Source organism: Chanos chanos, chromosome 15, assembly GCF_902362185.1.
Source record: "Chanos chanos chromosome 15, fChaCha1.1, whole genome shotgun sequence".
Classification (NCBI taxonomy): domain Eukaryota; kingdom Metazoa; phylum Chordata; class Actinopteri; order Gonorynchiformes; family Chanidae; genus Chanos; species Chanos chanos.
The window spans coordinates 12,255,419-12,280,765 of record NC_044509.1 but is presented as its reverse complement, the minus strand read 5'-3'; the positions used below and the strand labels follow the sequence as shown (position 1 = coordinate 12,280,765).

The 25,347-nt window shown below is 40.4% G+C and overlaps 4 protein-coding genes across 5 annotated transcripts; 2 read left to right on the top strand and 2 right to left on the bottom strand.

Annotated features, from left to right (window-relative positions):
- The first annotated feature begins 307 nt into the window (after positions 1-307).
- tm7sf2 (transmembrane 7 superfamily member 2) lies at positions 308-4,715 on the top strand. Its single transcript, XM_030792602.1, has 11 exons — positions 308-369; positions 881-942; positions 1,047-1,243; positions 1,504-1,558; positions 2,304-2,498; positions 2,717-2,820; positions 2,980-3,099; positions 3,406-3,574; positions 3,694-3,774; positions 3,996-4,118; positions 4,265-4,715. The coding sequence occupies exons 2-11, from the start codon at positions 882-884 to the stop codon at positions 4,423-4,425; spliced, it is 1,266 nt and encodes a 421-aa protein (XP_030648462.1). The 5' UTR covers positions 308-369; position 881; the 3' UTR covers positions 4,426-4,715.
- A 581-nt stretch (positions 4,716-5,296) lies between these two features.
- znhit2 (zinc finger, HIT-type containing 2) lies at positions 5,297-7,210 on the bottom strand. Its single transcript, XM_030792590.1, has one exon. It carries the CDS (start codon positions 7,170-7,172, stop codon positions 5,343-5,345), a length of 1,830 nt encoding a protein of 609 aa, XP_030648450.1. The 5' UTR covers positions 7,173-7,210; the 3' UTR covers positions 5,297-5,342.
- Positions 7,211-8,099: 889 nt separating this feature from the next.
- Positions 8,100-10,314, bottom strand: mrpl49 (mitochondrial ribosomal protein L49). Of its 2 annotated transcripts, none has more exons than XM_030792619.1 (4): positions 10,206-10,314; positions 9,690-9,843; positions 9,102-9,226; positions 8,100-8,461 (listed from the first exon to the last, which is right to left on the bottom strand). In XM_030792619.1, exons 1-4 carry the CDS (start codon positions 10,293-10,295, stop codon positions 8,315-8,317), a joined length of 516 nt encoding a protein of 171 aa, XP_030648479.1. In that variant the 5' UTR covers positions 10,296-10,314; the 3' UTR covers positions 8,100-8,314. The 2 variants fall into 2 exon arrangements, with proteins under 2 accessions (XP_030648479.1, XP_030648480.1); XM_030792620.1 differs by having other exon boundaries at positions 9,690-9,840.
- Positions 10,315-15,477: 5,163 nt separating this feature from the next.
- tmem135 (transmembrane protein 135) lies at positions 15,478-23,244 on the top strand. The gene is made up of 15 exons (XM_030792595.1): positions 15,478-15,619; positions 16,881-17,008; positions 17,533-17,625; positions 17,912-17,945; positions 18,095-18,160; positions 18,562-18,608; positions 19,075-19,116; positions 19,345-19,512; positions 19,685-19,754; positions 19,921-20,088; positions 20,264-20,327; positions 20,443-20,519; positions 20,727-20,825; positions 21,705-21,772; positions 21,903-23,244. The coding sequence occupies exons 1-15, from the start codon at positions 15,479-15,481 to the stop codon at positions 22,033-22,035; spliced, it is 1,398 nt and encodes a 465-aa protein (XP_030648455.1). The 5' UTR covers position 15,478; the 3' UTR covers positions 22,036-23,244.
- The last annotated feature ends 2,103 nt before the right edge of the window (positions 23,245-25,347 follow it).

The following is a 25,347-nucleotide window of genomic DNA, read 5'->3' as shown; positions in this document are numbered from 1 at the left end:
TCCTCATCTTTAAATCTATTCAGTAGTATTATTTACTGCTCTTACAAGAAGAGAAACTACCGGTATGTAAATTATTATTTCCTTTACCGCCCAATCACCTCACTGCAAAGTTGAACGGTGTGCACCAGACACGTATGTAACTGGTTCCAGTACAATAAGGGGTTGGTATTTTCATGGTTCCGCATGTTGATTGGCCGTTGGCTTTACTCTCCACGCTCTTCTGACGGCTGTGCCAAAACTTCATTGGCTGGAATTGATTCGTCCCAGCTCGCAAGCACCTTTGGGGTGTATCCATAGTAGTGTTGCCTTACATTCTGTCAATGATGTTATAATGTAGCTTAGAGGACCGTGGATACAAGAAGAAGGAAGGTAAGATTCGCAGATAAATCGTTTAGCGTCAAAAACTGTTTCAGCACCCTTTCACTTGACACAGCTTAGTATTTTGTCGAAATTTTCTTGAATTGGGAACCATTACGCAACTGAGCAATTGGGTCTAGAACTATTTCCCACACATCTATAGATCTCGGCCAGGGTCTGTTCGCACGCCTTGCGACAAAGGCCTTAGGATTAAAAAAAAATCCGGATAAATTAGACAATATTCAGAGATTTAATACGGAGATCTTTTAACGAAGAGTTCGTCTTTTGTGTGTGTGTGTGTGTGTGTGTGTGTGTGTGTGTGAAGGTGGGAATGTGTATGTGCATGCGTTCAAGATAGACAGGTAGATAGGCAGGCAGGCAGACAGACAGATGTGAACCTGAATGAATTTGACTGGTTGTGGTCAAAGTTTTCTGTCCTTTTTCTGTGCTGTACTGTACTGTTATCTTTACCCTTTCACCTGCTCACTTTGCCCATGCTGCGTTTTCTCATTCATTCTCACAGAATGAAACCAGATAAACACAGAGTAACACATTCCAATGAGAGGGAATTTGGTGGGACTCTAGGTAAGGAAGAGATCACGTGTTTGTGTGTGTGTGTGTACAAACTTGATTGTTCATTTATTAGTTCATCTTAGTAAAGTATTGCATTGTTCTCTATCTCACAAAAGGTGCAACTTGCATCCCTGTCTTCCTACCTCTGACTGTTCTCTACCTCGTGAGTGTATGTCGCTCTTTGGAGGCCAGCGTTCTACAGTGGCCCCCTCCTTTGCCACCGGCTGCCCAGCTTTGGGACCCTCTGGCTGCGGCGCTGGTCCTTGGCTGGATTGCCTTACAGGGCTTTCTTTATTTGCTTCCTGTGGGAAAGGTAAAAATCAAGATATGCAGAAAATGTATTAAAAATGTTACGAACTTTGAATCGCCCTCGATGAAATAAAGTTTCTGTTGTGTAAAATGTGCTGGTGATATTATGATAAATGCAGCATTTGGCTGGACGTCAAACACAGCGGAAACTTGTTTTTGACGCCATCGGTTTGTATTTAAAGAGAATATTTAAAGTAACTCTGACATTAATGTGACATGTTTCAGTCCAAGTATAATGTTATATGAGATTTCATCTGTGTGCAGGTCTCAGAGGGATTGGTACTCAGAGATGGATCCAGGCTCAAGTACCCTATCAATGGTAATGCTGAATCATTTAACCATATTAAAGAAGTGGTTCAAACCAAACCTACCTTCATTTATTTGCACACTCTTCTTTTTGAATTTGTTTTTCCCTGCACACATGATTTATGATATCCAAATATAAATCATATATATATATATATATATATATATATATATATATATATATATATATATATATATGTATAAGGAAATAACACCATGACACTCCCAGAAAAAAACGCTCCAGGCTGTCTTTTCATGATTATTGCCATGTAGATGTCCTTGAGTCCAGATGACCTTGTTTGCTGTCACTGATTATCATGTGTTATTATACAAAGCCAAGGTCCAAACTTCACTCTGTGGTTCTGCTCCATTTTACCTGCCAGTAATTGTACTGAAGTCTTTTACTTTTCTTTGAATTTCATAAACAGGGCCATTAGGGGTTCTTTTCCAGCTTTTTTATGTATTTGCCAGACATATCTGTCAGGCTGGCTGAGTGAGATGGATCTGGGATTAGTTTCTCATCTTAAAAATTGTTATCTTGGTTATTTTATCTCAGTCACTTTTATCTCTCGTAACACACAAGTTTACATATCTAGGACTCATCTCAAATCTGTTTTAATAGCATTGTAATTACATCATGAACAGGGAACTTTGTTCCATTCAGCTTTTTTTTTTTATGTATTTGGAATCGTCTCTCTCATCACTGATATTTTAACTTGTTCTCTTGACTTTTTTTTTGTTTTTTCCCTCTCTCTCAGGTTTCCATGCCTTGTGTATCACGGCCGTCCTGCTGATGCTATGCCTGTGGTTGGGTATGCCTTTAGGATACCTCTTTGAGCTTCTCCTGCCGTTGGCAGTGTGTGCGATTGCAGTATCGTACCTGCTTTCTTTTTACCTGTACATCCGCTCCTTCTGGGCACCACACCACGCCTTGGCACTTGGGGGTAACACAGGTGAGTGAGACAAAGAACAAATGGAAGATAGTCAACACAACGGAGTGCAACATGTTAGTGCTCACATAGTTACTCTGAACAAGCTGAGTATGTTACTCGCCCATTTGTACTTTACCGGTAGTTTCCATGTGATTCAAATGCTGAAGCTGTTTTTGTGGGTTTTTTTTTACCATTTTCTTCTTACGCCACATTGCCTTATGCTCTTGTTTTTGTCTTAGGAAATCCCTTGTATGATTTCTTCATGGGACGAGAGCTTAACCCTCGTATTGGAGACTTTGATCTTAAATACTTTTGTGAGCTAAGACCAGGACTGATGGGTTGGGTTAGTATTTTTTTACAGTCTTATGAATATTCATTGATATGCAAATTGATAATGTTACATCTCAGTACTGATGCCCACTGTACATTCTGCTGGATCAGCAGCCACTTTGATATTAAGTGACCATCAAGCCAATCAGGGACTTGGTGTTTCTCTGATTAGGTGGTGTTAAACCTGGCAATGCTCATGAAGGAGGTAGAGCTCAGAGGATCTCCATCTCTCGCCATGCTGTTGGTTAATGCCTTTCAGCTCTTGTATGTGACTGATGCTCTGTGGAATGAGGTGAGAGAAAATACATAGAGACACAATGGAAATGACTTGAGTGATGCAGCTTGAAAATAATTTTGCTTGAATGTTTTTATCATATAATCCTTATCCATTTGAAACAGGCAAATACTCGTCTAATTGTGAGATCCTGTTCATTTGAAATGTTTAAACAGAGGGATGTATGCTTGATTGAAAGTCAGTCCGTTCATGTTCACACAGTTATTGGAATTTGTCGATTAAAGAAACCATCGTTCGCATTTCTGCATATTAAATTTTATTTTTTTTAACTGCCTGAGCTTTCTGCTTATTATGGGATTGCAGGAAGCAGTTCTGACTACCATGGACATTGTACACGATGGGTTTGGGTTTATGCTGGCGTTTGGTGACCTGGCCTGGGTTCCATTCACATACGGTCTCCAGGCTGTTTTCCTGGTTGTGCATCCACAGTCACTGAGCATGCTGGGAGCAGCTGGAATAATATTACTCAATGGTAAATTCACAGGACTTTCATTTCAGTGTTTAAATATCTTTATCGGTAATATGTTTTTTTTTCCCAAAGTATATAATTTATAAATTCTGCCCATTTATATCTCTGTCTCTCTCTTTTAGGGATTGGTTACTATATCTTCAGGAAGTCCAACTCCCAGAAGAACCAGTTTAGAAGGGATCCGACACACAAGAGTGTAGCAAGTGAGTGAGCACTCAGTGCCACTGTGCTTTTCAGTGTCTTCCTACCTTTCAGTATTTTCTTACCTTAGAAAAACAGAAGTTTCCCTATCTAACATTTAGGTTGTATGCTTACCCAAAAAAACTGCGTAAACAAAACTGATTGGAAAGCACCCTTTATTTCATCAGAGGGTTGTCATAGTGATTGGATCTCATGCCCTTCCATTTCCCCTTATTGCTCGCAGACTTGGAAACTATTGCCACGGCAACCGGAAAACGGCTGTTAGTGTCAGGTTGGTGGGGATTCGTCCGCCATCCAAACTACCTTGGGGATATTCTCATGGCCCTGGCATGGTCTCTGCCCTGTGGTAAGTGGAACAGGGACCATTGAACAGAAATGAACAATATCATCTAAGTGTTAACCCGGAGTTAATAATAAAACTCCTGTAATTAATATAAATATTACATTGCTTTTCTCCTTCGGCTCGTGATTGGTCCTTTTGCCTCTCTCCAGGTTTCACACACATCCTGCCCTACTTCTATGTCATATATTTCTCTGTTCTTCTGGTTCATCGAGAGGACCGAGATGAGAGGCAGTGCAGGGCTAAGTACGGCTTGGCCTGGGACACTTACTGCAGACGGGTACCATACAGGATCATACCATACGTGTACTAATGTGGACTGAAGAGATCTGCCACGCCCACAGCATCCCCTCGTGATGATTGGTCCTATAGCAGTAGGCTCCGAAGACACCGTTTTTGAACTGCTTCTACTGTACTTAAAACAACAGGCTCTTTCTAAGAGGGTCATGGCTTTGGTGGCATAGTGTGTTAAATGTTTGAAATGACATACTGCATTCATTCTAAACACATGGAAAGTGAAGTACACTCAGTAAGATCTTGTTAAGAATTCTGTCACAAGCAACATCATTGCTTACACTGAAAAGGAGAGGAGAGGTACCCCCCCCCCCAAAAAAAAAAAAAACATGAAGAGCTGCTCTTTCATTCCCACTCATTCATCGGGGATCAGTCAGTTAGGACCTGGATCATTCTGTAGCAGCACTTTCTTACTGTACAGCTGTCATTTAAAGCCCATTTCTTCTGTTTTACCTTTTTTAAGACATTCCATGCATTCTTCCAATGCAATAGTGACATTTTATATTGTTTTCCTCTGCTGTTTCACACAGTTCATAATAAAAATACATTAAAATTCATTCACGGAGTCATGCGTTTTTTTTTTCTGTGCCTCTACTAATTTATGGCAGTCAAAGACCTGATGAAGAATCAAGTGTGACCCGATTCTCCACCCTAAATCAACACTGTGTTATGAATTAATGACTTAATTAAGGTGTATTTGTATCGATAACAAACAGAATCTAATCAACTGCACTCTGTAGCTTTTATATAGTAAAATTTATTACATTAGATTGGAAAAGGTAAATGATGTACATTTCTTTTTCAATAAAAAAAAAATCCCTGAAGTATCTTTACTTCTTAACTTCTCTGAGTTCTGTGTTTATTCATTTTGCTTGATTGCCAAAATAAAACAGCTGAGATGATCGTTCTCGTAAAAACATCACCATTTGACTCCATTTAGTCTCTCTCTTCTATTAACACTCCATTTCCACGGCCTATTCCTTTGTTCCTGCCCTCCTCGAAATACCTCTTTTCTCTTTCTAACATCCCTCTTTCTCCCTCTCTTCTCTTGTGCTCTCTCCATAGTCCTACTGCCAGACTTCTCACCACCTGAGAATTTTCTTTTACCCACGACTGAAGAAATTCACACTTCTTCCCAGCCAGGAAAAATTTCCGTCTCCTGTCTTCCTCCTCTTTGGGAATGGAGCCTCTTGTCTTGGATAAAGTCTCTCTGAGTTGAGACAACGCAGCCAGAGAATAACCTACAGGATCCTGTCTGGTCTCCCCGGACAGAACATGGGCCACAGCCTCTATGGCCCGTGCTGGAGCACCCGGGTCTTCTCGGTCAAAGTATCCTTGAGCAGACACTGCTGTCACTGCAGCCTCAAGCGATTCGTGGAGGGTGTTGAAAATTTGACCGGTGCCCAGGGACTCAGAGATGGCTAAAACAGCCTGGCAGAAGTCCTGTTTGTGCTCCGGTTCTGAGAGGTCGCCGTTGAAAAGACGCAAGGAGAAAGTGTATCCGTACAGAGCGTTGACGAGGCTGTATTTCACGAGGGGGGATGGACGCGATGTCAGAGTAGAGAGAGGTGGGATGCGGACACTTACGGGGGGCACAGCACCACCGGAAGACTTTGTTCCTTTTGCTCGGTCTCCCGCTTCTTTCTTTATGTTCTTCTGCTTCTTCTTCGGGGTTTGTTTTATTGCCGCTTCACCGCCGGCAGCATGTTTTTCCTGCCTTTTCAGACCGGCGCTTTCATTGCCGACCGCTCCTTCTTTTAATGAATGCGATAATGCCTCTTCCACCTCTCTACACTCGTCGTTTCTGAACGTCTCTGAGTCGCGTAGAGCTGTCACTGCTGCATCTTTAGGGACGTCGTCTTTTTCCGTCGCTTCATCGTGCCCGTCCTGTTCAATCTCTTCGATAAGAGTTTCTTTCGTTTTTTCATGTCTCTCCCACCAAGGATTCCACAAAGGAACGAGACCTCCAGCTCCTCCTCCCTTTATCAGCCCCTCAAATTTTTCCTTATCCTTAGAAGGTAAGAGTGCCCATAGTTCTTCCTCTGAAAGAGAATCAATATTAAGTCCTGAAAGCTTCTCTGCTAAATCTTCTTCCTCATCATCTTCATCATCCCCTAAACTCCCTTCTCCAAGCTCTTTGAGTTTCATCAATATGTCCCTCACCTCCTCCCCCCTCTCTTCCCCAGAGGCTTGTATCTCTGCTAACCTCGAGAGGAGTTCCAACCCTTCTGCATCTTCTCGTGTCCCACTACTGCCCCTTGTGCCCTCCACTTCATTTAATGCGTTCTCAAACCCTCCTTCCCCCTCTGCATTCTGTCTGAGTCTCAGAAGAATCTCCTGCATCTTCACTCTTCCCTCCTTCTCGGTCATGCCCTGGGTTTTCAGTTCCTGAAAGACAGACTCCTTGTAGAACTCCTCAGAGCATCCGGAGTGATCCGGACTCCGGTAGCAAGCCAGTCCGCAATACTGTATGTTGCATCTGGGACACGTGTAACTTGCAGGTTTGGACAAACAAAGCCCACACACTCTTTTAGATGAAACTGCATCTCCAGTATTGCCCCCTCCACTCTCTTCTTTTACACCAGCCGGAGTCAAAAGCTCAGAGGAATCCGATGATCCTCTCTTAGGAAGTGCAATCCCATCCCTGCTCAAAGTTTCAGGCTCCGTGTCTGTCCAGTCATTCCAGGTCTGCTCCTCTTTTGGCCCAATATCGGTAAGCAAAGTTCGAATGCAGGCTGGGATTTTCCGTCTGACAACTGGGTCCATTATAGGTTGAATGAAGAGGGAGCTGATTCAACATGACACTTTCGTCAATTCCCCCGAAATTCTGAGGAGAAACAAAGTGTATACAGCAGAAATTAGAAACACTCATAGAATGTGCAGAACGGTACAAGCACTAACTTGTTGGCTCATGCAAACAGCTGGCCATTGGTTTGTAACATAAGCATAACAGATGAGTTCCGGCATGCATATATGTTTAAATACAAATTAAATTCTGAATGGGGAAACTTGTAACTGGAAACAAACAGACCGGTATTCCACTTAGCTCTTCAGCTAGCTTAGCTCTGTTTACAGTCGATTGTACACAACTATTTTGTTCTCTCCCCTAAAAGAAATATGGCCAAGTTTTGTCAACACTAAATAACAGAATTACATAAATAGTTATTAAGTGTTTGCTGGAAAATGTGCGCCTTACTACTTACCACGTCTGCCTTACGATGGAATGGGCGTCGCTGTTTTATGACGTCAAATCAAAACACGTCGTCGCCGTTTACGTTTTCAAAGAGAAAGCAGGTAGATACAGTACCTAACTGCATTTATAATGTTGTAATAGGGGGAAGGTTTTTGAGTTTAAGGCAACGAGAGAATACTGAGATGAAACAGGATAACGTGATAGTGTACTATTATACTATGATGTATGGTGCCATATTTTCATGCAAATACATTTTAAATACTGTCGCTTATTCTGTGCACCATCCTCTCTCAACTTCAACATTTGCATGGAGTAAATAAATGGGAATTTTCATCATGAAGAAGATATGATGGACTAGTGCTGACTGAATGTTCACAAGTTTGTATATGTAGCATTCACTGAAACTGCTATTTAAGTGGAATTATTTAATAGCAGTAAAAATGTATATTTCCATATTTTCAGGAATAGATAAAAATGAAGGAAAATCACAAAAGACAAGAGAAAGCAGAATAGCTGTATTTACAAACACAGAAATAAAGACATAAAATTACATCAATGAGAACATAGAACTTTTTTCTCTATTACTGTGAAACTGAAAATAATAAAGAACACATTAATTTCTCCCCAATCCATTCCTCTGTTTTAATTCTGCATTCTGAGTGACCACCACTGAAAAATCCTCCTGTAGCTCAAACAGTACTGCAGTTTTTTTAATTTAAAATCCCTTCTTCAGCAGCCAGTCCTTTAACTCTTTGTCAAAGACACCTTTAATTCGAATCGTCATGGAAACTTCATTGACCTGTGTTGCAAGTTCTCTTCCTGTAAGCTCCTTAAGGTATTCCTTGACATCTTTTTCCAAAGCCTGGTAAAAACATTTTAAGCATAGATTTTATTAACAAAATTTATCAAGCAGAATACTTCAACAAAACGGTACAACTATTACCTGTTAAGTTTCAAAGCTTTTTGATCAGTACTGGTCAGCTGTATAGATTACCCACTGGCAAAAACAGTAAAGCAATATATTCACAATACTTGCAAATAGCAGAGATCCCTGACTAAGAAATATGTTGTCTATAGAACACCTCATCATAGGGGCCTACAACAGATGGAGATGCCCACACTTGGCAGCCACAACTGATCCAAATGTGTAAAAAGTACCCTTACTATAGTCTTGTGGAATTAAATTTAAATGTCAAAATATAAATGACAGACAGTTCATATTCCAGAATAGTGTACCATCAACTGTATATATACTGACAGTAGTAGAGTTTGTTTTTCTTTTCTCTGTGCTCAAATCACTTACCAGAGCACAGAAACAGTTACTTACGACTCATCATTCCAGGCTAAGTATACATAGCTCTTAAGAAAATCACTAAATCTTCTTCTGATGTGAATAATGGCACAATCACAGAGCACTCTCTCTTCCAGTTTCTGTTTATACTTGAGATGTTGGATTATGAAGGACAGTTTCAGTAGCAGAAACCAAAAAGCATCACACCCACCCAGATGTCTCCTTCCACTTTGCGTAGGACAGTCATCTTTCGGCTTCCATGTTTTATGTCAGTATAGACTGGGACGTTGTGCATTCGAGAACGCCTTATCATGTAGGGCAAAGCAGGAGTTACCTCTGCATTGGGAAATAAAAGAAGAAACAAAACACACAGAAAATGTTTTTTTTAATATACATCGAAAGATCAGTTAACTTAAACACCAAAAGCAAAGTTACAAGACCTTAATTAATGTGATACTATCATTCATATTCTTTTCAATAACACAGACTGTACACATTACAGCTATTACAGTATGCATGCATGATATTTAACTTAACAATGCAATTCAATTTATAGCATATTCTGGCCCAAGTCAAAAGCCTCTGGAGTAGTAATTCATCGTGTAGAAATCCAGGAGTGTAAATAATATACAAATAGTAAATTAAGGAGCAGATTTCTATCAGACGCAAAACGCCTCTTTGACTACATTGCGTTCCTTTTTTTCTGAAAATACAAAGTGAGTCTGTGGGAATGTTGATTCATAAAAGATTATTTTTTTAATAATGTACTTGAACTCGCAACTTCACGTTAAAAGATCACCTGACGGAGGAATCCAGCCTGAAGGTGAAGGCCCGTCATATTTGGGAGGAGGGGGGATACGTGAAGGAGGAATGAGTCTTTCAACAAACTTGAATTCTTCTGTCGATTCTACTATCCCCTTATTCCCTTCACCGGCGCTTTCTGCCGCTTGCTGCTATTAGAACAGAAGCAGATCAGTCAGTCTCAATTACAGCAATTTTACAATAAGTCAGCTGTTAACATAGAACATTCGTAAACGGGAGAGGCTACAAAAGAACTGCAAGGAAACAAAAATCACTCCAGACAGACTACTACGACACATCATTTTTACGCCTATACACAAGATTGTTTGTATAATTACACAAACACAATAATGTGATAACAAAACTCATCACAGAGAAACTGCTGGTTTTATTGTGTTATACATGTATGTAACCTTCAATGCAGAAAAATTCCGTGCAAGCTAGTAAACAGCTACGACGTGTTGGCACACAGAGTACATCGAGTCAAAAAAAAAGAATCTTACACGCTACTCACTCGTAAACAACTTCCACCATACGAAATACTTCTGGTTTGATTTAAAGCTTTCTGAGTAATCCAAAATCTTCGGCACACCACCAAAGACATGTTTCTCAAGGAGGTAGCCATTTTTCACCCAACAGCGGAGCGTAAAGACCGGAAATCCCGCCTTTAAATCATAGTGTTCGGCATTATCCAATGAACAGAGAGAATACATTTGCACTTGGAAGTATTAATTGAACTCCACTTTCATCTAAGTGGTGTCATTTTAAAGTAACTAAGAAACGTGGGCACCCCGACTCAAAAACACCCCGACTCAAAAGCTCTATATTTGGCGATCGTTTTCTTAACAGCAATAATGAAGAACGGTTATGAAACATTTTCTTTTCAAAATAAAAGTAAAATAAGACAATAAGAACTTTCTGGTCACAATAAGATTGTCGGTCGCTTCGAGTTCTGGGAAAAATCTCGTTAGGAAAAAAGTCCGTGTAAGGCGTTTGTCCAGCATTTTGCTGGAACTGCCTCACAACCGTAACTACAATGGTACGTTAAAGCAGGGGTTTTCAACCTTTTGTAACTTAAGGCCCACCTCTGAGAAAAAATAATCCGGGCTGTAAACATGTGTTATGCTACTGTCAGCCGTAGTGACCAAAGTAAATATTCTGCTCATCCTCAGTGAGACACGGGCTTGCCTCTGGAAAATAATGAGATCAAGTCGTGGTGGGATGGGTGGGGGGCTGACATGCATTCAAAGTTAATTTCAGTTTGTTCTTTGCCTTTGATTTTGTGACAGTCACAATGGAAAACCCTGACTCACATAAAGAGGTGGTGGTGAAAGGCAACAGAAATTTGACTGCCCGTTTTGACAGAGAGGGATATTGACCGGCAGCCAGTTTTCAGAACGAAGGTCAAGGTCAACTTGTGTGAGCTGAAGCTTCAGGCTGCTGTCTGCTGATAGTTCCATCAGTTCATTTTCCAACACAGTGGACAGAGCCAGTGGACAGACTTCTGAAGCAGGATCCACAGAGAAAGGGTCCAAAATCCAGAGGTTTCCATGTCGTAGGTCCTCAGGGAAGTAGTCTGCAAACTTCTGTGGCAACTGAGTCAAATGCTGGGTCATAGCACGAGATATGCTGACATGGGGAGAGGCTTCTGAAGTTTCACTTAGGAGTGAAAACATATCAAATCATCCCTCCTGGACTCTTCTGCTTAAGTTTTTTTCTTGAAGCTCTTAATTTTGTCTGAAACCAAAAACACTGTCTTGTTTCTGCCTTGCATTGATATATTGAGCTGATTTAACTGATCAAATATATCTGATAAGTAGGCCAGTTTTGCACAAACGTTACCATCAGTGTGATGCTCAGCAAGAGGGGAGTGCTGCTCCTCCAGAAATATATGCACCTCTTTTCTCAGTTCAAAAAGGCGATTAAAACACACGTCCTCTTGAAAGTCACCTTACCTCACTGTGGTACAAGAGCTGCAAATGATCTGCATCCAGTCTTTCACACAGAGCAGCAAAACGCCTTGAGTTGAAGGCATTTTTCTTAATATAGTTAACAGTTTTCATAGCCACGTTCATGACTTCACGCAGTTCTGGTGACATCTGCTTTGTTGCTGGACTTTCCCTACGTAAGAAACAGTGCATCCACTTTGTGTCTGTTTGACAACGCAACGATCAGGGTCGTGCACACCTTCCTGCTATTGTTGCCCTGCAATGACCAATTTGCCCTCTTTTGGCCAAACTGACCCTCTGAAGTATTTTGGTAGCTGGGATTAGCCATTAGTAGCACTAGTAAATCATGGCTGAAGTTAGACCAAATTAAATTTCTGTATTATTGTACTTAAAGCTATTAGTTATGCGCAGGCAGGACCAGCAGTACATATGCGTGAGCTTCATCATAGTTGTTGTATGTATTAGTGTGTGTGCGTGCGTGTGTGTGTGTGTGTGTTTGTGTGTGCGGTAGAGCCACCAGCACTGGTCTGCAGCCCATAGTTTGAGAAACGCTGCTCTACAGAACAGGTGCTCTGACAGAGTGCGCGTGAGTGCATGTACCATAAACCATGTATGTATCTTCAGTTATGCCCTTGTTTGTCACTGCGTCTCATGTAGATTCTTTTCTCTGCACACCATATGCACAGTTTCTCAACTGTGTAGGGGATTAAAAGACTGTTGAATTGATACTCACTGAAGAATGTGGCTATCAACCATCCAATCATTAGATAATCATGATTCGCCATTGTACTGGAGACAAGTTGGGACATTCAGATTTCAGGACAGGCAAACATGCCCATTTATGGATAGTTATTTAGAAACTATCCGGCTACAATACAGGGTACTAACATAATTTTTAAATAATAGCTTCATTGTATCTAAGGGGTTCATAGAATGGCTTTCCTCTCCAAGGGTCACGTTGACAGACGGGACTATGACCAAGTCAATTTAAATTTGTGTTGCTCAGGCAAAGTGAAACAATGACGGCAAAAGAAAAAAAAAAAAAACACCATTAGGTCAGTGCTGGTTCTAGCATCTGGAAGTCTTCATTGTAAGTTAGATATGAAATTTACTTTGTATGTTTTTTAAAATTTTGTTTCACAGCCTAGAAGACAGCCAAAAAAGAAAAAAAAAAAAAAAGACACGCATAAGTGAGTTTCACTGAACACTAATGGCACACCAGCGAGGCTTACAGTAATGCAGCAATGCTATAAGGGAAATTAAGCCATTTTAATATGACTTATAGAAAAACACTGCATTTACTAGCAGCAATACATTGGGTTGAAGAGAAAACGTAGAACCAGTACAGTGCTGTGACGCTGTTGACAAATGTACATGTGTAATTGTAAATGGGCAAAAAGTTCTTTCTGGGTTCTGTTCGCACTCTACGTCTTCTTCTGTGATTTTCCCACTGGATCTGTTATCACCACGATGCCCCAGGCAGCCAAACCTACAAAAATATAAATAGTAAATGACAATGACGTATTTTGCAGGAGACATAACATGACACCAGTGCATGAATTATCAATCTATACCTATACAAATTGCACTCACTGGCTGCGAAGACCAACTGAGCGACTGTGCCCATTGACGTTGGTCCACCTTGGCGCATCGTTCTCCGTGCGGCTAGATACACATATCCTCCCGATGCGAGAAGTCCACCACCGGAAAGGAGTCTGCAGCTCCAACAACTTCCAAACAGTTGACCATCAGCAGATGGAGAAGGCTGGTTCGAGGGTGGTGCTGACATTGTCAACACAAAAGTAGTCTGTAATGCTAACTGGCCTCTGTGCAGACGGTCACCATCTAACCGTGCGATTCCTGGGATAATTAAACTCGTTAATTTGTAGATGTTACAAATATATTCATTCCCATGAAGTGACAAAAGTAATGGTGAAGGTCTGTGCGTGACTTCTAGCAAAAAGAAATATTACCTTTGACACCGGATATACTTTTGCGACCAAATATATTTGGAGGGTAAAATTACAGAGGACCTAGAACGGAGAGACGTAACATCTCGGTAGCGCCACTGACAAATGGTGGCCATAGCCCGAAAATACATTTAGCTCGTTGTGCCCCATTCAGTTCGTCGAATGCTTTTTTTCCCTAAGCAGTATGCACGTGAAGTATAAACGTTAATGTTAGAATTTAGAATCTGTTTCAAGACATGAAATGACATGTCCTAAAATGCTTTATTATGAGTTTTTTTTTTTACTATATATTAACAGACATGAATATGTATTACATAAGCTAAAAATAAAGCAAAAATATAAAGTACATAAATAAAATACATTTTAAAAAACTAAGCCAAAAACAAGAAACCCAGCAACGGTCATTATTTAAAGATATATAAAGACCTTGAATATGATATATTCATTTACAGTTTTGTGCCTTTCTCATCGGAACAAAACTCAGTATGTTCACGTGCTGTTCAGTTTGAAGAAAACAGAAAAAGACTCTTCCTGTTAAAACGTAATGAGTACCACCGCGGACTGTTAAAACATTCGTCTTTAGAGATTTGGTCATTTTCTTTTTCTTTCTTTCTTTCTTTCTTTCTTTCTTTCTTTCTTTCTTTCTTTCTTTTGTCATTTTTGCAATGGTGGTTTATATGGTATAATGAATACAGGATGACTGGAACTTTTTTTTGAGAAGAACCATCAATCAGTTTACTGAATTCCTGATTCACTTAGTTGATAGTAGTGGCTATATCATGTCATTTGAGAACTTCTGCCTTAGATACAATTTAATTGGCAATTGTAATATATTTAAATCCATAACTAAAGCCATCCCCAACTCTTTTATATGTCTAATTACAAGGAATTTTAACAAACTTTACTCCTAACACCCCTTGTCTCCCACAACTTTTAGTTGGAGGCTGCGACTTTAATGAAGTCAAAATTCCAAACAAAACAATGAGAAATGTGTTTAATAACATTTCATAGCCTATAGTGTTTTCTAGAAACTCAGTTTCAGAAATGTATTCGAGATGTACTATTCATAAGTTACGAACTAATTTTTAAAATTTCCCATAACTCCCAAAGCAAAAGAAATCCATTTTAAAACTTTAAAATGGAGTGTACCCATCCAGTGACTTATTACGAAAGCGATTTGGAATTGAATCCAGTAATTGTGTATTTTATGATGATACTGAAACCACTGATCATTTATTTTTCCAATGTACGTATTCTGAAGCATTATGGCTCGATGTACATGACTGGCTTTACCCAAAGCTTTTTCAACTTGAAAACTTTTCTTGAAAGGACATTGTTTATGGGCTTGTTATGGACAATAACAAAGATGACTTTCTGATTAATAATATTCTTATTTTTGGAAAATTTATATACACAAATCAAAGTTTATGAAAGTGAAACCTAAGTTTAGTGTGTTTCATAATGAGTTTCTTTCTTACACAAAAACCCTTAAAGTTATGAATAATAAAAATGCAATGAAACTGATAAAGTGTGCTGATTCTTTTCAAATGCACGCGCGCACACACACACATTTTTATCTCATTACAGAGACACACACTCCAAAGTGTTATCTTCATGAGCTGGTGACAAGCTGTTCATCTCATTAAAACCACAGAAGAGGCCGGGCAAAGATATAATTTTTAACGATTCCCACTTTTCCGTGAGTGGCAAAATGTCAAGGTGAGACTTAAAACGAAACGAGAAAATATGACCTCCAATAAACCCGACCTCTCACCTCAATTTATTTCTAAAGTAGCTGTGGGCGCGCGCTATTAATGTGGACACTGAGCGCGCGCCGCCTGCAGAGTCATTACCCTTAGTCCGTAAACATGGCTGCTCTCAGTAAGTGCATACCGCACAACTGCTACGAGATAGGGCACACTTGGAGTCCGTCATGTACAATATCAACGCTTCAAGTAACTGCAGGTGCACTGGAGGTTTCTTTCAAGATCTATGCACCGCTGTATCTGGTGAGTATGCTGCTTTCTTTCATCAGAAATATGAGAGGACAAGAGACGCACCGGGGTTCTGTAACTGTTAGCTAATAGGCTAGGTCTGTAGTTAGCCGTAAGTTGGCCAGCAAAGCAGGGCCTTAGCGAGGAGACCCTGTGTCTAGCGCGCAAAAGCTAATGTTATTTGGAGTGTTCTCGTCTATTTTTTTTAGAGTTACACATTCTATACTTTAGCCTCGGCCGTTTCTGTCCAGTCTCATTAGTAATTGTGATTGTCAAGGAAGGGTATCGCTAGTAATTTCGCTTGCAGTTCTTCATGGAAATTGTATTTAAATGGGCTGAGATGACAAACTCGCTGATCCAGATCAAGTTTCTGCAAGTTCACATTTTTGATTATTATCACTGACAGACATTCCAGAATTGTGCGAATATAGTAGTTTACAATGTGTCTGAGGACACCTCTGTTCAAAACGTCTTGTATATGGTAACAAGAATAAAGCAAACCAGCAAAAATATCAGACTACGGCATGCATTACATTATTCTTGATATTCTGTCACTGAATCAGGCTTAGTGATATTGGCAGGTGATTGTTTCTTCACTTCTCTGTCGTTCATTTTGCAGTTTTGCTATTGCTATCGCGGACTTAACCATGGTTTACTTTTGTCGGTCAGTTTAATGACAAACACCACTCCCTGTCAACAAGGTGACAGATTAGGCTGTACCTTTACATTAACATATATTCCCTCTTTGTCCTTTGGAGTTCTGCCTGGTAAATGCTAAAGAATAACCGCACATTGTCAGCGTTTTGGTGGCAAGACTTTGTATGAACAGACGTTTGTCCTCATCAATGGTGTCATAATACAGCCCAACGATTGGCCTCAAGTTTCAACACTCATCTGATTGCAGGAGACCAGCGTTTGGGCTAAATGCTAAATGTAGTAGAGGTCACAGAATTCCGTGAAGTGATACCAGCACTAACATTATTACACGTATAGTGGAAATTAAAACGATAGCATGTAGAGTGCCAGTACAAAAAGTAAATGTTACATGCAGTGCCAATATGACTGGTGTATTAATGTTTTGTAAAGACACATTTTAAGACGTCTAATCTGTAATCACGTCAAAATGAATAGATGACAGTATACGCTGGTTGTTGAGCCAAGCTGAGTTTCAGTGTAATTTAACCAGTTAATGGTATTGTGCCTTAAGCTAATTCTGACATTTGAAGAGTAAATTTGACACATTTGATTTGCGACGTTGTGTGTTTTTGCACGTCAGATTGCTGCTATCCTCCGACGAAGAAAAAAAGACTATTACAAGAAGAGACTTATTCCTGAGATTCTACAGTCCACGTCGTTCCTGACCGCAAACGGAGGCCTGTACATCGCATTCTTCTGTATACTGAGGTATCAGATTCATCACGTGAACATTTGTCAATGCCTGCAGGGGTTTGACTAGTCACCTCTCCACTTAAACTTGAGTGGCATTGACCTTTGAGTCTTTGCTTAGGCTTATCAGTTATTGGGTGAAACTTAAACTATAAATAGTTCAAATGCGTGGAATGACACAGGGTGATAGTCTTCATATTTTGTACTTTTTAGTCGTCAGCAAAAAGCTTTTTTTTCTGTGCCTGGCATAATCTGTATGTTTAGTGCAATTCAGAGTACAAAGTCCTCAATAAAAGTGGTGAGTGGTGTGTTCGGCAGTTGTAGAGCAACCTTTGTTGTAATTTGTTATTCCTGTGCTCAGACGGGTTCAGTTATATTGTGACTTCTGTCTGCTTCTGCCCCTGCCAATTTTTTTCCCCCCTTCAATCAATAAACCGTTTTTGGGATCACTGCCCATAATCTCCCCATCTCTCTTCTCTGCTCTGCTAGATATTGAGCAAGAATTAAGAATCGTATGTTCTCCTTTTCCTTGGGTTGTCCAGGAAACTTTTGGGGGGGTTTTATTCCTGGTCAGCGGGCTTTGGAGCGGCGCTGCCGGCCTCATACATTGCCATTCTGCTGGAACGCAAAAGCAGGTGAGCCTGGGCCTTCATCTTCAACCCCCCCCCCAAAAAAAACGACTAAAACAGTGTCTGCTCTCAAATCCCATTCAGTTTCTGCAGTTTTTGTTTGCCACACCAACTAATGAGCTCTGTGGAAAATATCACTGCCCGTACTTAAGAGGCTTATCGAATTCAGTGAATGGCAGATATTCTTATTGGTGCTGTTTTGCTGTAATTGTTCTAAAAGCAGTGTTCTGTTGACTCTCTGAGAATTGCCCTGTTCTGATCTAATGCCTTGACTCTCTCTCTTCTCACGCAGAAGGGGACTCCTTACGATATACATGACGAATCTGGTAAGAGCACTGAAAAGCACTGAATCTATTACTGCTTTTACTTTTCGTCTGATGGCATTTTTGAGCTTTCAAGACTCGGCAGAAAAGAATCAGTCTGGAAAAGGATCCAGAAACCCTTGTCTTCTAATATTCCCTCTTGTCTTCCGCAGGCCACGGAGACAATATTCCGGATGGCTGTCACTAGAGGCATAGTTAGCCCCGTAAAACACGGCGAGGTACTTTCTCTGTTAATGAAATACGCAGCGTCTGTCATTAGTAGTGTTGTCACTAAATGCCAAAATAAATAAATAAATAAATGGATAAATGTTAAGTTATGGTGAGTTAAAGATATAATTCTCAGGAGGACTAAACCACTCTTCACAGTGATGTGGAATGCTTTTGTCAGACAAATTTGCAGTTTCTTCAGTCACGCTTTTGGGATTCTCTTGAAGGAATGTTAGACATCTTAAGACGCTAGAAATTGAAAGCGACTGCTCTGGATCACTTAGACCCATACGTATAAATTAGCGGTAGACTAACGCTTAAAAAAAAAGAAAAACCTAAGACAGCTAAAACAGAGACTAAACAAAAACCTCACCGTAGATTTTCTCACGTCGTCCGACGTCTCTCTTTCCAGGTTCTTCTTTTCTGCTTGACTGCCTCACTCTACATGTTCTTCTTCAGGTCAGTGGGGTGACCCTGCGTAAGTTTGGTCACATGAGATATCCTGGTCGTAAACTTGTTATAACACAGTCTTCATTGAACTACAAGGCAGCTCTTTCACTGACCTCTCATCATGTAGTTGTTATGTTGTAACTCAATATGGAGGGGCAGACCTCTGCTAATACTTTGCCTTTGCCAAGTATATGAGAAACGTGCCAGGCTCGTACAGCGTGGTTAAAATTAGAAGTGTATCACAATTGTAGTAGTATCGGTTCAGACATTGTCAAACAGTTCTGTCAGTCAGGTGCGTTTCCCTGTCTGTTTCTCTCTCGAGCCTTCGTCTTACAGCCACGTGCCCCATTTGTTGTATTTCCTTGCGGTGTCTGGTCACTGTATTTTCGACAGACAATCTTTCTCTAAACGTTGCCTTGCATTTACCTTTTTGTATTGTGTTTTTGGTAATAAAAACAATGTTTTTGTTTGGCAGATGTAAGGACGGGCTGAAGGGTTTTGCTTTTTCGGCTTTAAAGTGAGTGAATGTTTAATTTTTAATCAGTGTTTGGCACATCAGTGATATCATTGAATTTGAAATTGCGTTGTGTGTCCTTTTCATGTGAGGTGTGTTCACAAGGTGTAACCTTAAGGTTACTTATAGAATGAAATTAACAGGGAGGACCTGTTTTTAAAGCAAGCACTGATGCCAACACCTTTTGTTTCAGTCACTGAAAAAAAACAAAAAACTGTTCTTGTGTGGCAGGTTCATAGTTGGTAAAGAAGAGATTCCTGCACATTCCCTTCTGGCAGAGCACGCTCACTGCAAAGGCCCGGAACGTTCTGCCCTGCCGGAGAGCAGCAGGCCGGACGGAACAGCTACCTCCAGAGGAAAGTCCATTGTAGCCTTGACCCGAAGACTACTGGAATCAGTGTGAGTGCAAGTTATCCGTGATCCGTGTCGAAAAAACATGCGGAGTCCCACAGCTTTCCTGGCCGTCCTCACACACACACACACTCGGGCAGAGCTGGTCAGTTGCTTGCTGCACCATACACACAGACACACACTGAGAGAGAGATAAGTAACTGTTTATTGTTCCCTGCAGATGCAAACATGGACCCAGGCACAGATGTTGCAGACACTATCAGGACAACTGCATCTCCTACTGTGTCAAAGTAAGAATCTGTGGTCATATGCCAGTGTTTTTCCAAACCCCTCATTTATATGTTGTGTGCAAAACTCTGTGTGTGTGTGTGTGAGTGCGTGTGTGCACAAGAACTGAGAAAGAGAATGTGTGTCTATGCATGTTGACTTTTTTTTTCTTCTTTTTTTACTCTGAAGGGCTTCGTCCGAATGTTTAGCGTAGGCTACCTGATCCAGTGCTGCTTGAAGGTTCCCTCTGCATTCCGACAAGTGTTCACCAAACCCTCACGGCTTCTCTCTCTCCTCTACAACAAAGAGAACTTCCAGCTGGGAGCTTTCCTGGGCTCTTTTGTCAGTATATACAAGGTAACCCACATCTCTCCCCAATGTCTCAGACTAATCCCCCAGAGTGGAAACATTAAACATGTGCATGTATATGAGTACCACCTGTCCAGCTCTCTTTCCTTCATCTTTTCATCGTGCTCTCTTTTTCCATTCCTTCTATATCCTCCCTATTTCTTGTCCTCCCCTCTTCTCTTAGGGAACAAGCTGCCTCCTGCGATGGATACGTAACCTTGACGACGAGCTTCACGCGCTTATTGCTGGTAAGGCTCGGGTGCTAATCGCTGGTTCATTCACGTGCATCATAGACTGTGTTGTTGACGTAGACCAACGTCTCCCTCTCGTTTTCTCCATCCATTTGACTCTCCACCGTCTAAGGATTCCTTGCTGGTATCTCCATGTTCTTCTACAAGAGCACCTCCATCTCAATGTACCTCTTCTCCAAACTCGTGGAGGTAACTCCCTCTCTCTATACGACTGCTCCTCGACACAGTCAAACCCGCTTTTACCTCGCGCGGCGTTCGCTGACTCACATTTGAATGAAGCCGGCGAATTTGCACAGCTCAGGGATCCATTTGCTCTTCAGCTTGAATGGTTTGATCTGTGTATTATTAAAGGTGAGATTTTAACTCTGTGAGTCGGTTTTTGTCTGTTCTTGTCAGACCATGTATTTCAAGGGAATCGAGGCTGGCAGGTTCCCTTATTTCCCTCACGCTGATACAGTCATCTATGCCATCTCCACAGCCATCTGCTTCCAGGCGGTGAGTGACAGTTTACCACATGTGCTTTTAACACTGTCAGAGAGATGACAGTGTCTTTGACTCTCAAATGGATGTGGTTTTATTAGGGTGAATTTCATTTCTCAGTGAACAGTATCTAGTGAACATGAAGCAAAGTCAGGAACAAAAGAGTATGTTCTTAGTGTAATTATGTGTGTTACAGATGCAGTGTCTGTAATGTTTGTAAAATTGTTTTGGCAGGACTTCCTCCCTGTGCTGTTTCTAGTTTAGAATTAAGTCTTTGGCAGAAATCTGGTGGCGTTTTTTTTTTTTTTTTTTGCGTGCTGAATGAGATCTCTTGGTCTTGCCTTAATCTGGAGCTCTAGTTGGTCTGAAAACTTTCCTAAAGCTCGTTCAATTTTGTCCTGACCGCTTGAGTGTAACTTTTTACTTATCTTATCTGTGACCAAATTCTCTACAATAACGTTTTATTCAGCAGTCTTTGGTGTTGTTCTAAATGGATTCAGCTCTTACTCTCTTGCTTCCAATAGGCCAGTTATTTGTGCCGTTATTGCATCTGGCCACACGCCAAGTTCAGCTGTCTGTAATAGCGGTGTAGGATAAACAGTGAACCACTCATGACAGCTGCTTAGATTTGAAGATTTACTTTCAGAATGACCTGCGTTATTGCTTTCTCTGTTATCACTTCCTACTCCCATTACTACTTTCCCCATCAAACTATTGGCTCTTCTTCTAAATTGCCCTCGATCTAAGTATCTGCTGAACGTGTGTATTTACATTAGACTGTTTGTACAAGACATTAATAACATCATAATTACTAATTACTGAAAGCTTTACTTGGCTCCAGGTTCAGTATTTATTTGTTCTGAACATACTTTTACCCACAATCATTTCTGGCAGGCGGTGATGGAGGTCCAGAATCTTCGGCCTTCATACTGGAGGTTTTTACTCCGGTTAACGAAGGGCAGGTCTGTACCTTTGTTAATACATTCTTCCGTCTTTGTTTTTTTAAATTTTTTTTTTATCTTTTTGTATAAAACAAAAAAAACAAGAAAGAGATCTCATACATGACACATTTGTCTTTCATTCAATCCCCAGGTTTGCCCTCATGAACAGAAGAGTGCTTGATGTGTTTGGGACCGAGGCTTCTAGAGAATTCCACGGCTTCATTCCTAAGCTGGACCCCAGATACACCGTGGCCCCCCCGGAAATGGAAGTGCACCTGGGTTGAGGGGGGGCCTCAGGTCTGGGGCTGAGGTGTCAATGGACCTCCCACCCCCAACAGTTAAGGATGGGCACAGTGAGACCAGTTCATCCCCCTTTTAGAGTTTTGTACATGTAAAATGGTTGGAATCACCTAGTCTGAAGAAAACATCAGTTGGTTTTGGCACACAAAAGCAGTATTATTTTGTTCAAATGCACTTGGAATTCCAGCAAAAGAACTGGAATATTTTACAAACAGAAGTACGAATGGGATAGTCTGGCGATTTTTTTTTTTGGGAGGATTAGACGGTGATTTACCGAACTGTTAACCGTGTTGCGTTATGTGGCTGTAGCGACTTTTGCGACATAACCACCGCATTCACGATGTGGCCACTTTGCTTGTGTGTTGAGGGATTAAAGATGAGATTTTGGAAAGGATTACGCCTTAATTCGGCTGGGTTAATCCTAACAATATTGGGATTATGAATGAAAACTGAGAGGAGATAGTAAATGGGAATGTGGACTACCCAGACAGGAGGTAAAGGTGCGTTTGAATGTAACGGTGCATTAACTGTGAAAGATGATTGAGGTTTACTTTTATCCTTGGTTTTTTTTTGTTTTTTTTCTTTGTTTAATCTTTCTTTGTTTAGTCTTTGTTGTTTCGGACTGAACCTTCAGCAGCATGAGCAAACGTGACAGAATTATTCACACACTTCTTTGGTGTCCTGTGTCAAAAACCATGTCAGGTTTTGCTTTACATCAGGATTATTATTATTATGATGATGATTATTATTGTTATCATCAACACTATTTTCATGCATTTTATGAAAAAAAAAAAAAAAAAGACCTGCTCAGGCCCTTACGTTCAGAAATGACGCTAAAACCTCCGAAAAAATATTTTCCCATGAGAGATAAAGGATACTTTAAAGATGACCACTTAGAATTCCCACAATCAAGTTTTTTTTCTCCCTAGAAGATATCAGAAGTAAACAATGTTAGGGGATAAAGCTCCAGTTTATTAATAAGATGTTAGCCACAGTTCGTAGTAGCCGAGATTTTCTTTTTCTTAATTTAGCAATAAAAATGTAATACATAACTATAATCAACAGATTTCACTGTATACTTGAATGAAACTTTGTAATTTATGTAAAAAAAAAAAAAGATATATATATCTATATATCTGTATAACTGTCTTGTCTGATGTTTCTATTATGGAAAAGTGTTTTATTAAAATATTAAGTGGAATTTAATGGCGGTCTGTTTGAGTTTTATTTTAACGGCTAACGGCATCTATGTTTACTTCAGCTGTGAAGGCTGAAGTAGTACAGACAATAATGAAAGAGGCCGGATATTTAGGTTTGCTAAACAACAACATAATCGTTACGAGACACAATGGATGCGCTTCGATGTTGTAGATGGAATATGCCAGCAATGGACAATGGTTTTATCTTACACAGTAAAGTTACATGGGAGATGTTTAGCTTAAGTTTACAGCTATTTCAAAAGTCAAGACTGCTCGATAGGAATGTTCCTCAGATGTTTGACTGGACAGTTTATACCGTAGGTTCAAGGTAACCGAAAAGTCATGATTTGTTGAACAATCCACAACAATGAGGAGTTATTTTGAGGTTATTGCACAGGCCTCGCCACTAGAGGGCAGGCTAAGGCTGTGTTAGAATAACTGAAGAGGGTTTACCAGTCAAACTCAAACATAAGGACTCAGTTGATCTGTTTGTAATATTTAGATCACTCTAACCCTCTGTAAAAATCTAAAAGTTAAACTTCTCTTCAGGATTTATCACACGCTGGTACAGAAGGGTACGTGCGGCGTTATTTACTGAAATAACTTCAACAGCAAATGGAATCCACAGAATTCACACGTCCAATCAGACTTTTCAAACCCACATATCTTCTTTTTCCAGATACAAACCCACTATATCAAATAGTAAAGAAAAAAAATTGGACTTTCCAAAAGCGCAACTGAAGCGCCTGTAGTTCTTAACAGGTGCGTCATAAAGTGTAACGCAGTGTGTGGACATAATATGGTTAATTGCCGTTTACAGATGAAGGATGGCTGGAACTTATCTTATTATGATCTATGGAAAATTCTGCTGTATAGGATGTTGTCTTACTGATTTCAGCCCAAGTTATTCACTGTACAACTGAACGCCTCTCAGAAGCGTCTCAGTGTAAACGGCAAATTTCAGCGTAGGAATAACACTATCACTTCATCACTGTGATTCTAATGAAATGACACGAAACAACATATTTCGTTACGTTTTCTCTATTTCATAATCGTCTATAGCTTATGGCCATGAGGTGGATGTAAAGTTAAAAAAAAATCCTCAAAGCAGATATGTTCTTGCTCAGTAAAGAACCACTGACATATGTTTTTCACATGATGAGCCTCAAGAACGGCCTAAACAAAGGAATGATTCAGAGGAAATGGTATCTCCCTCGCCTTCCTATTGTCTTTCTTTAAAGAGAGAACACATTGTGTTAGTCAGACGTTTGTCCAATTTTCTCCCTGCTCGTCCTATAATCGTGAAATGCACCTTCAGTGTGACGTCAAGCTGAGGAGAGACTTGTTCGCGAGCGGAGCCGAATGTTGTCTAAGTTCTCGCCGAAAATGTGAACTGGGTCAGAGCAGCGGGGCTGAAGCCCATGCTGTGAAAAACCGACGGTGTATCAACATGTTAGAGTGTAAATGTAAATGAGATACATGCAAATGATTTCTTGTTCGACATTTGTCCATTTGAGCAAACTCAGTTTTCATTACAGAATGTAACTCAGTGTTTCACAATCACAGTTTTATACACAAACATGGACTTCGCTCAAAAAGCCAAACGCTGAGCAATGCTGACTAGATATTTTACAAAGGGCATTGATACATCTCCACAACCAAGTCATACCACAGACGCATGGTTGACCTTGGCCACTGGTGAATGTAAAGAGAGAGGGGGGAAAAAGAACATTGGATCTGAAGCATATATAAATGGAACCTGTGTTTTAAAGAGGGAACAGAATAAGATCATGCAGTAGTCAGACTACATTTACTGTCTAATGTTCTCATTTCAGAGAGACAGTTATTACTCAACCGAAGGCTTTATTGGGGTGTTCTGGACAAAGCGTCGTTTCTGGATGTGCTAAATCGATTACAAGGGGAAGATGTGTTATCTGCCAGCTTTACGACCATATGAAATTAGTTTTTAAAATGATTACATTGGTTCATCTCCACTGCATTTAGCATGGAAACAAATAAAAAGGTTGTAGCGTACAGATGCAAAAGCATCTGCATCCCTGTTCTGACCCTTCAGGCGCATCTGACGAAAGATATTAC